The 11,933-nt window shown below is 39.1% G+C and overlaps 1 protein-coding gene across 1 annotated transcript; it reads left to right on the forward strand.

Annotated features, from left to right (window-relative positions):
* Positions 1-1,473: 1,473 nt before the first annotated feature.
* Positions 1,474-6,027, forward strand: LOC137744333 (uncharacterized). The gene is made up of 6 exons (XM_068484173.1): positions 1,474-3,376; positions 4,044-4,477; positions 4,565-4,726; positions 5,071-5,146; positions 5,456-5,611; positions 5,703-6,027. Exons 1-6 carry the CDS (start codon positions 1,637-1,639, stop codon positions 5,835-5,837), a joined length of 2,703 nt encoding a protein of 900 aa, XP_068340274.1. The 5' UTR covers positions 1,474-1,636; the 3' UTR covers positions 5,838-6,027.
* Positions 6,028-11,933: the final 5,906 nt, after the last annotated feature.

Here is an 11,933-nt window from a genome sequence, read left to right on the forward strand (position 1 = left end):
GAACACGTCTTCTTTTATATAGTTGTTATTTAATGTTATTATTTTGAACATATTTTGTATATTCACTTATGTTCACTAGTGTGGATATGTGACCAATTGTAAAGTAAAGAGAATTGAAAGGGACATTATTATTATGTTATACATCCGGAACATAATCTTTACATCCATAAATTGGACATTTGTCTCAACCTATGATTCCTAAGAGAGTGTTGTCAATTTCCTATTAGACTTTACTCTTGTTCTCTAATGACACAAATTTGTAACATACGCTTCTTTTATGAGCGTTTTTATTGAAAATGTTTTTTTTATAGGTAAATAAAAATTCTAATTCCAGTGGTTTTATAACTTTGAAACACTTTAGTCTATTGTGTTAAACTATTATCACTAACTCAAAAGTGTATGAAATATTTAGTTCTATGCATCTTTCCAATCTAAAAAGAGTTTCTTTATTCGAATTTCGTTATCTCCATCTATTAAACAAGTATAATGCTATTTACACATTTATTTTTAAATCCTATATACTTTCTCAATTTTTGTCCATTAATCTTATTAAATTCATTCAATCCTACGCCCTAAAATTAAAAGAAGTGTGCAAAAAGTAAAAATGAGCGTGTAAATAGTAATACTCTAAACAAATTACGGTAGGTATGAATACGTGTATAAATTAATGTCATAAGCGAAGTGGAATCAAACTGCCTGCCAATACTAACTTTTACATATATATTTTTTGGGGTTGGAAAGAGAACATTCATTAATTAAGAAAATTAAGTACAAACAACAAAGGGTCAAAGCGAAAAGTGAGCAATAACCCAAAACATTCAGGTAGGCCCAACCAAGCTTATGCCCAGCAAAAGAAGCAAAGCAACAAGGGAGTTTTAACGAAAAGTTCGCGGTACTGTTCACTTTAACGAAAAATCACATTTTTACACTAAAAAGTCAATCCTGATACTATTTATTTTACCCTTTATTTTGTTGTATATCGTTAAAACTCAAAGTTTTCAAGCCATTTTCATTAGTTTTCCTAAGCAAACAAAAGGAAACCCTAATCTCCAACACTGGAGAGCAGCCCGCCGCATACACTAAGATTGCACCAAATTCCAAATCACACACAAACCATAAGATTAATCTTGAAACACCGAACCAAATCGAACCTTTGAGATCCAAACCATCGACAGGAACACCTGCAAAGCAAGTTGTACCTTATATTATACTTACATCAAACTAGTAGAGAAAACTATTCCTCAACCAATGACAAGTTAGTAAAATTGAAATTGAAGTTTAGACAATTGAAAATTAAAAGAGGGAAAAACCTATGGAGGACTAAATGGCAATTGATGTAAAGTTTAGGGATATGTTTGTGAAATTGTGATGGATTTAGGCAAATTTTGGATTTTAATATTTGTGGTGGCAATGAAAACGTGCGAAAAGAGTTGCACTTGCGCACGCCATAGATATTATTGTCTGGCGGGAAAATCGAAGCAGGCCCAAATTAAGCGTACGGATAAAGCTTCTCTCCTTGCGAAAACCCTAATTAAGTGGAGTGTCACTTCCAATTTCTCCGATTCTCTCCGCCCACTTTCCACTTCCGTATCCCGTCATTTCGCGGCATTTCTCTCCATCAATCAAATCCGATCAAATGACGGTTCTTAGGTCCCGCGAAATTGCCTCCCCCAAAACGACGCCGCCTAAGTCCAAGACGCGGCTCAAATTAGAGCCCCCCACGCCAGCCCAGACCCACGAGTCCCCCACTCCTCCAGCTACCGCTTCGACCTCCTTCTCCTACCAACCCCGAAACCCTAACCCTAATTTTGGCCCCAATCCCCAAAAAGGATCTCTTGGGTTGGGCTCCGGTTCGGTCCCTGTAACGGAAGGAGTGATGCGGCGGCGGAGTATACGTCTCGCTTCCAAGTCTCCGGGTTCTGCCGAGATGGTGGCGAGAGGGGGCGGCGGGGAAGAAGGTGACGATCGTGATTCGAATGGAGAGGTGGGTTTTAATCTGTTTGGGAACAGGATTATGGTTTCGGGAGTTGAGGAAGGGACTGAGGAGTTGAAATTGGTTTCCGGAGGACAGGAGAAGGTAGAAATTGAAGAGGGTAAGAGGGGTTTGGTAGAATTAGGGCTGAGTTATGATTTAGGGATTTTGAGGGATTGCGGTGAGAAGAAAAGGAAGTTGGAGATCGATATTAATTTTCCGGCTTCCGAATGTGAAGGCGAGGATGTAGCGAGTACGCCGTTTTTGAGTCTGCGGTTAGGGAATAAAGTGACGAAACGGGGTGTGAATGGTGGTAGTAATGGAGCTTTGGTGATTGATTTAGTTGCTGATGAGCATTGTACCGTGACGAGGGAAGATGAAGTTGGAAGAGGAGAGAGAGGGAAGAGAAAGTTGGGGGAGAGTGGTTCTGTAGTCAATGGTGTCGATGTGGTGGTGTTGGATTCGGATTCGGACTCGGACGGGGAGAGGGCAAGTGAGAACGTATTGAAGAGTAGTAATGCAAAAGGGAAGATGAAGTTGAGTGATGTGATTGAAGATTTCAAAGGTGACCCGACTCCCAGTGAGAATGGTACAGAAAGGGGCAGAAGGAGATACAGCAGCAAAGAAAAAGGGAAAGGGAAATTGGTTGGAGAAGCGGTTTTATCGAGTGGTAACGATGAAGTGGAATTGGGTGTGAAATCAGAAGTTTTTAGTTCAGTTGACAATGTGTTTACGGTTCCTATTCATATAGGAGATAATGTAGCAGTGGACAATGTATTTTCGTCTCAGATTCATATAGAAGAAAATGTTGCATTGCACGATCAAAGGCAGGTAAATAACAGTAACACGAATACAAGAGAGAATGTATCAGATGGAAACGTATACATGGAGCGGTTTCGCGAAACAGCTAGGCGAAATGCACGTCGATTTGCATACTTTTCTGCTGAAGAGGAACAGGTGAATCATTTGCCTCCTGATGCTGAAGTAGCACGGGATATCGAAGATTGGCCTGGTCCCTTCTCTACGGCCATGAAAATTATTAAGGATCGAGCAGAAAAAGATGTGCAAGTGCCCTCTAACAAGACCAAACAATCATCAGTGAATTGGGTTCCTAAGAAGTTTCCAGATCGTCCCCTCCCTAAGATTTCGGTCCCCTCACTGCAAGATCTGTGTTTGGTGGTTCTCGCTAAGAATGCTGATGCAATTGTTTCACTTGACCACGTGGCAGATGCTTTGAGGCACCGGCTAAGTCAGATGCTTTGTGATTCTCGAAAAATGAACAGTCATTTATTCGAACTTTTTGTTCAGGGATCTCCAACAGAGGTTCGGTTACGGGATTGCTCATGGATGACAGAGGAGCAGTTTACAGACTCTTTTCAGCAGTGCGACACCACCAATTTAACAGTACGTTCTCTTATTTTGGTTGAGCTTCTGTTTTGCATATATAATGTTCATTTGTATCTGGTGCATGTGTGATGTGTCAGGTGAACTTGAAATACTTAGTTTCTGAGTCAACAGACAAGCTTGCTATGTATGAATGCAATTATGGTTCATAGGTAGTTGATGAGTATGCTCTTATTGTATTGTGTACTCATTTAACTGAACTGAGCTTTTATCCTCAATTGTTAGATTCTGCTTCTTATAGTACTGACACTCCTGTTAACTGGGAGCGCAGAGAGAGAGAGAGAGAGAGCATATCGATTTGTTATGATCACATTCATATCTTAATGTAATGAAGGATGGACTGATCATAATTCCTGTGTTAGAGCTTTCAGTGTCGATTTTGTTGCGACAAGGATGTAGTGGGAAATTATTGGTGCTGAAAGTCTACTTCGTATGGTATTGATGCTTCTGTTAAATGGGAGCAGAGGGAGAGCAAACATATTTTTTCATGTTTTATCCTGATAAACATAGCTTAGCAACCTGCATTAATGTTTTAAAAAAGGATTCATGACTCACTGGAAGCCATTTCTGTTGTTTAATCAGTAATATGAAAGTTCATTGTTCATTGAGTGTAGACTTCCAGCTTCTTGTCTTGTAATCTGAAATTTTTTCTCTGTGGTGAAATCAGGTGCTACAACTTGATCAGTGTGGGCGCTGTATGCCAGATTATATATTGCATTCTACTTTAGCTCAGTCATCAAATTGCTTGCCCAACCTAGTCACTTTATCCCTAAGTGGTGCATGCCGTCTTTCGGATATTGGGCTTGGTAAAGTTATATCTTCTGCCCCGGCACTAAGATCTCTAAACCTCAGCCAGTGCTCTCTTCTCACTTACTCGAGTATTGGCACTTTAGCTGACTCATTGGGATCAGTTCTGAAGGAACTTTATCTAAATGATTGCCAGGGCATTGATGCTATGCTTATGCTACCAGCACTCAAGAAGCTTGAGCGTTTGGAGGTTTTTTCGCTAGCAGGCTTTGAAAATGTTTATGACAGTTTTATTAGGGAATTTATTACAGCTCGTGGTCACAGTTTGAAGGAGCTTGTTCTGACTGATTGTGTGTAAGTATTTCTAACACATTGTGCAACTTTTGCATTGAATTCTATGTTGTTTTTCTACTTATGCGGGGTTGCTTTAATTTTGTGCAGACAATTAACAGATTCTTCTGTGAAAGTGATAGCTGAAACCTGTTCGGGATTATGTGCGCTTGACCTTGCTAACTTGAACAAATTGACTGATTCTACTTTAGGATATCTTGCAAATGGTTGCCGAGCAATTCAAACATTAAATTTTCTTCGGAATCCATTTAGGTGATTTCCTAAATGAATAGGTTTAGTTTTACTATTTTCCATCAAAGTGGATATGATTATTAGTTTGTTTTTGCTAGATTATTGCAATGCTAGTACTTACTCCTGTTGAGACAGATTGCTTATGACTAATTAATATGGTATGAGAATAAATGGAGTAGTTCTATTTGTGCTGACCTTTGATGAATTTTCTGGGTTGGATTGTCGATCCCTGTTAAGTCGATACTAGAACCTGCTATTTTTATATTATTATTTGCTGATGTGATTTTAGTTTCATTTTGGTGCTCACACGATAGGCATTCCTCTGAGCGATAAACTTACAGAACAATCTATTCCCTGTGTGACAGTGATGAAGCCATTGCTGCATTCCTGGAAACTTCTGGAGAATGCTTACAGGAACTTTCACTAAATCATATCCAGATGGTAAAACTTTGCTCTCTCTCTCTCTCTCTCTCTCTCTCTCACACACACACACACACACACACTCACATCTTGTATAAGAACAGGAATATAAACATTCACAATGAATTTGTGTGTGCACCCAAACTCACTCGCACTCACACTTTCGATAATGTATATGCATGCTAAATTGCATGAACCAAAGTAGGGGTTTGACTGTGAGAATCTGCTCGCCACTTGATTGAGCAGTAGGCTTGATTTTGAGTGAGACCCTGGGCTATATAGTCACAACTAGTTGCTCCTACATTATAATATGGATTGGGTTCATTTCAGGTCGGCCACAACACAGCCATATCACTTGCCAAACGGTCAAGGATGTTGCATACCCTAGATCTATCATGGTGCCGGAATATTACAGACGAGGCCCTGGGTTTAATCGTGGACAGCTGCCTATCACTGAGAATACTAAAACTTGTCGGATGCACTCAGGTACGTACAAACTGTGATCAGTGTTCTAATTTTCTATCGCGTCTTGACAATCTGTAGCATGATAAATAATGTTGAATGGTGCTGGTTGCAGATCACAGATACTTTTCTGGATGGACACTCAAATCCAGAGGTGAGAATCATTGGCTTGAAATTTTCTCCGATACTAGAACATCTCAAGGTCCCCAATCCTCACGAAGGTCCATTGCGTTATTCCGCCGTCTATTGAATTTAGTCCCCTGTTCGGGTCATTTTCACAACGACTTTCGAGCAACCGGAGCTAAGTGAAATTGGCCATTAGATGTTCGACATATTTACGAGTTATTTGTAATCAAACTTGACTTTGATAGACGAGGAAGTGGAAAGATGGATATTTTGGTTGGCATTTCATATCAGTCAAGTCGAATGCTTTCTTTCCTGCACTTTCGGAGAAATCTGGTATTTTCAATTTTCAACAACCCAAAAGTGTCATTTGATAAAAGTATTACAGGAGCGTCTCTAAGTGCTTTTCTCATCTAATATGAGAGCTGATCTAGTTAGACTGCCGTTAAGTATTCTACTTAAAGAGATGAGACAAGGGTAAACTATCACCTTTTGCCCTCTTGGGCTCTTCAATTGACCAAGAGGTAAATGTTAGCCCTGTCGAAAAATTAGTAAAATGTGAATAAAATGTTAAAAAAAAAATGTGAATCTACATGTATTATATATCTATATTCTATAAATAAAAGCCAATGGAAAAGTGAATAGTGATTTTGATGTCATCAAGCTTCAACAAAAATATTTGGACAAAAATGCTTCCAAAACAAAAAACTTTAAAGGCATTCCAAAATAATGCATAAAAAATGTAGGGGCATTTTTGTCATTTTAATAGTATTTTTTTAATAATTAATTATTATTATTTTAATTAGTATTTCACAATAAGCTAGCAATAATGTGATTTAATTTCTTTATTTTTAAACACGTTTAAAACATCTTAAGAGGCGTGCAATACCGATTATAAAAAAGGTCACTCGCACGCAGATAATAATGTGATTAAATTAGTTGTCAATGATTGTTTTTTTTTAACAAAAGGTATTATCTACATTAAGGGGGAGGGGTGGGCTAATGGAAAAGTGAGTAGTAATTTTGGTGTCACCAAGCTTCAACAAAAATATTTGGACAAAAAAAACTTCTTGTATGGTGCGCCTCAATGTTATATTTAAAGGGAAAGATAGCTAAAACCCTAATTAATTTTGGAGACAAGGGCATTCCAAAATAATGCATCAAATAAGGTTGGGGCAGTTTTGTCATTTTAATAGTATGTTTTTAATAATTAATTTTTTGTGGTTTTTTTTTTAAAATTAGTACCACACAATAAGCTAGCAATAATGTGATTCAATTTCTCTATTTTAAACACGTTTAAACATCTTAAGAGGCGTGTAATGCCGGTTATAAAAAATGTCATTCGCACGCGGATAATAATGTGATTAAATTAGTTGTCAAATGATTGTTTTATTTTTATTTTTTTAACAAACGATATTATCTACATTAAGAGGGAGGGGGTCGGCTGAGCCTCACAATGGGCTAACAATAATATGATTCAATCAGTTGTTTATTAAGTATTATTTTCTCTATTTTAAACACGTTCAAAACATCTTAAGAGGCGTGTAATGCCGGTTATAAAAAAAATTATTTCGCACACGGATAATAATGTGATTAAATTAGTTGTCAAATAATTATGTTTTTTTTTAAACAAACGATATTATGTACACTAAAGAGGAGGGGGTGGGCTTAGCCTCACAATGAGTTAGCAATAATGTGATACAATTAGTTGTTTATTAAATATTATTTTCTCTATTTTTAAACATATTCAAAACATCTTAAGAGGCGTGTAATGCCGGTTATTAAAAATGTATTTCACACGCGAATAGTAATGTGATTAAATTACATTAAATTAGTTATCAAATGATTGTTTTTTTAATTTTATTTTAACAAACGATATTATCTACACTACGGGGAAGGGGGTGGGCCTAGCCTCACAATAAGTTAGCAATAATGTGATTCAATCAGTTGTTTATTAAATTTATTTTCTCTATTTTTAAACACATTCAAAACATCTTAAGAGACGTGTAATGACGGTTATAAAAAAGGGTTTTCACACGCAGATAATAATGTGATTAAATTAGTTGTCAAATGAATTTTTTTTTAATAAACGATATTATCTACACCAAGAGGAAGGGGGTGAGTTTAGCCTCACAATGTGTTACATCCTGGCCCGGGCCCCCACCACATCCGAGCTCGCCTCCACCGTAACACGATATTGTCTGCTTTGGGCTCCGACCACGCTCTCACAGTTTTGTTTCTGGGAACTCACACGAGAACTTCCCAATGGGTCACCCATCCTAGGTTGCTCTCGCATGAACTCGCTTAACTTCGGAGTTCCAATGGAACTCTAAGCCAGTAAGCTCCCAAAAAGCCTCGTGCTAGATAGAGATGAGAATATACATATAAGGCTTACAGGATCCACTCCACAGGACGATGTGGGATGTTACAATCCACTCCCTTAAGGGCCCGACGTCCTTATCGGTACACCTCCGACCAGGGATTGGCTCGATTCGGGGTTCTAGTAGACATTCCGGGTCAGGATGTGTCATAATGGGCTAGCAATAATGTGATTCAATCAATTGTTTATTAAATATTATTTTCTCTATTCTTAATGTAAATCATATAGATACCGCTTTTATTATGTGAATTCAGTTGCTTTAATTGATTTACGAGGGGATTATTCTAGCATGATCTAAGATTATTCATATACTTCAAATATTTGACTTTCCTTTTGTCAATTTACCCATATAAATATATTTAAAACGTGTAAATCGTGTGATAGCCCATTCCGAAAATTTTAAAACGTCTGCGTGAAAAGACGATTTTGCCCCTAGTGCGATTTCTTTACGTTTTGTGGTTGTTTTTGGCTGATGGTGGACCACACATTCCCCCCCACACACACACACACTCACCCTTTCCCTGTCCCGTGCCATTTCCCATCCAAACGTACGGACACACCCCCAAAACCCATGACATCTTCACAGATCGAAGGAACAGAGTACATATCCATGCTCGTGATGTCCATTGGAGTCTAACCATACCCATTTCAGGTAAGGATACCTTCGTTTTCACGTCGAACTCGGGATACCCGATTTTTGGTACTGTTCATGCACACGTAGATTCTTATGTTTTTGGGAATTTCAAGCTTGTAGGAAGCTTGGTGAGGTCCTTAGGAGGCTCGGGGTGGTTCGTTTGAAGGTTTTGGACGTCGGGATCACGAGTTTCGAGGTTGGCCGGAGTTGGGGGTATTTTCTAGGCGAGATTTCGTGGATTTTAGCACTTGAAAGTGGTATGATCTTGTTCCTTTTGTTGTAAGCTTCATTTTGGTACCAATTTTGTGAAATTTGTTTGAAAACGAAGAAGATAGGACGATTTAAAGATTTCCCGATTTTCCGGCGCCGGAGCCTCGTCGGAATATTCCGTCAGTTTGGACGGAATATTCCTAACGCCGTTGACGGAATCCGTTAAAGTTAACGGGAATATTCCTGACGCCGTCAGCGTGCCAGGCACGTGCCTGCGCGTGGCTGGCGCGTGTGGCCGTGCCTTGGCCGGTGTGTAGGGGCGCATGCGACGGTGAAAAATTATTTTAAAAATATGGGGATGTTCCTGAGGTTGAGTAGATCACGTTGGTGTATTCATACACCCCATTTGAGCATTGCATGAGAAGTTATTTCTTAAGATTGGTTATGTGCTTTAAAATTAACGTTTTTATAGTTGTTTCGCATATAGGTGAATCCTATCCCGAGGACGAGCGTGGTCACTCGAGGCAGGGGGTTACGACCCTTCCACGTACCAGTGAGTGGGCTTTTTGTTTTCCGTATATACCTATATACTTATACTTTTCCCAGAAATTGATTTAGAACGTTTATTTGTTATATGTCATGCCTATAGTTTTGCCGTTATTTATGCATTGTTAATTGTTTTTATATATGTATGTTTGGTCTTGCGGACGCACAGGTAAGTGCCAGGTGAGTTGTGATTTATGTTTACTTTCAATAGTGATTTGAGATGCATAGAGAGCTCATAACCTGCACCCCCGGTGTTAGTGCTCCCGCCCAGAGTTGGGCTCAGTCCTTCACGTGATGTTCACCTCCCGCACCATACGCTCAGCTTGGATCCAAGTTACGTGCACAGTCCTGTCGTACAGACCACTTTAGGTGGTTCCGACTCGTAGGTGACCCGCGATTATTCGCACAGCCTTCACGTGATTGTAGCACTTGAGCGTATATATATGTTACACCTAGGCCTGTCGTACAGACCACTTTAGGTGGTTCCGACTCGTGTGCAGGTCTAGTTAGTGAGATTGAGATTTGAGCTCTATATTCAGCCGTACAAGTCACGTTAGGTGACTCCGGCTGACAGATTATATGATATTGATGTGTGATTACCTGAGCACTTGCATTTTACTTTGAGGTTTTGGCATAGCATATTCTTGAGCATGATATATATATATATATATATATATATATATATACACACTCTATTTTCTGGGAAGTATACAGGTTTTATGGCGAAGGGTTAGAACTTATTAATTAAATGGTTTTCGAAAAACTTTGTTTTTGCCCACTCACGCTTTTGTTTTGCGCCCCTCCAGGTTCTAGTTGGCTAGCATGTTTGGTGGTTTTCCTGAGGATTTTCCCGGCATATCTGACAGACGATCACCAGTGTAGGATCACCTTCAGGTGTACTTTTGTTGCGTCGTTTTCTCCTAGACTGCATTAGGCTTTTATGCTCTGAACTTAGCGTCGCACTTACGCTTGCACTTGTTGTTATTACTTTATGTAAGACTAGTTTTTATTTATTCGTACTATTTACATTATTATTTTATTAGCTTCTGCACTGTACACATGGTTACGTCACTTCCACGTGACGGCCAGCATGCCCTGATCTCGATTGGGGTGTGTCAAATCGCACATAACACGCTACAATTCAAAAAATGTCTTCGTCATTTTAATTAGTTTTTTTATGCTGTTTTTTTTTTAATTAGTACCTCACAATAGACTAGTAATAATGTGGTTTAATTTCTCTATTTTAAAACACGTTCAAAATATTTTAAGAGGCATGTAATGTCGATTTTCGCACGCGGATAATAATATGATTAGATTAGTTGTCAAATGATTGTTTTGTTTTTTTTAAACAAACAATATTATCTACACTAAAGGGGAGGGAGTGGGTGACACACCCCGATCGAGATCAGGGCATGCTGGCCGTCACGTGGAAGTGACGTAACCATGTGCACAGTGCGGAAGCCAAAAAAAAAATAATAAAAGTACGAATAAATAAAAACCAGCTTACAAAAAGTAAGAACATACATGTGCAAGCATAAGTGTGAAAACAAAGTTCAGAGCACGAAAACCTAATACAGTCCGGGAGAAACGACACTACAAAAACACACCCAAAGGTGGTCCTACACTGGTGATAATCTGTCAGATATGCTGGAAAAATCTTCTGGGGAGCCACCAAAAGTGCTAGCCAACTAGAACCTGGAGAGGCGCAAAACAAAAAGTGTGAGTGGGCAAAAACAAAGCTTTTCAAAAACCATTTCATAAACAAGATTCTAACCCCTCGCCGTAAAACTTGTATACTTCCTAGAAAAATAGAATATACATATATATAGTCATGCTCAGAAATATGTCATGCCAAAAGCCTCGAAATAAAATGCAAGTGCTCAGGTAATGTCAAATCAATGCCATGTAATCTGTCAGCCGGAGTCACCGAACGTGACCTGTACGGCTGAATCTAGAGCTCAAATCTCAATCTCACTAACTAGACCTGCACACGAGTCGGAACCACCTAACATGGTCTGTACGACAGGCCTAGGTGTAACATATATATACGCTCAAGTGCTACGATCACGTGAAGGCTAGGCGACTAATCGCGGGTCACCTACGAGTCGGAACCACCGAAAGTGGTCTGTACGACAGGACTGTGCACCTAACTTGGATCCAAGATGAGCGTGTGGTGCGGGAGGTGAACATCACGTGAAGGACTGTGCCCAACTTTGGGCGGGAGCACTAACACCTGGGGTGCAGGTTATGAGCTCTCTATGCATCTCAAATCACTACTGAACATGAATATAACTATAACTTACCTGGCACTTACCTATACGTCCGCAGCACCAACATACAAATATATATATGCTACTAATAATGCGTAAATAAATGGCAAACAATAAGCATGGCATATAAACGTATAAACGTTTCATTTCACTTTCTGGGAAAAACATAAGTATATAGGTATA

The sequence above is a fragment of the Pyrus communis genome, chromosome 1, assembly GCF_963583255.1.
Source record: "Pyrus communis chromosome 1, drPyrComm1.1, whole genome shotgun sequence".
Classification (NCBI taxonomy): Eukaryota; Viridiplantae; Streptophyta; class Magnoliopsida; order Rosales; family Rosaceae; genus Pyrus; species Pyrus communis.

Excerpts from the sequence above, each read along its gene's own strand:
- LOC137744333 (XM_068484173.1), top strand. The coding sequence starts at position 1,637 with ATGACGGTTCTTAGGTCCCGCGAAATTGCCTCCCCCAAAACGACGCCG. Across the intron at positions 4,727-5,070 it reads TTTCTTCGGAATCCATTTAG|TGATGAAGCCATTGCTGCAT; the intron begins GTGATTTCCTAA and ends CCTGTGTGACAG. Across the intron at positions 5,612-5,702 it reads AACTTGTCGGATGCACTCAG|ATCACAGATACTTTTCTGGA; the intron begins GTACGTACAAAC and ends TGCTGGTTGCAG.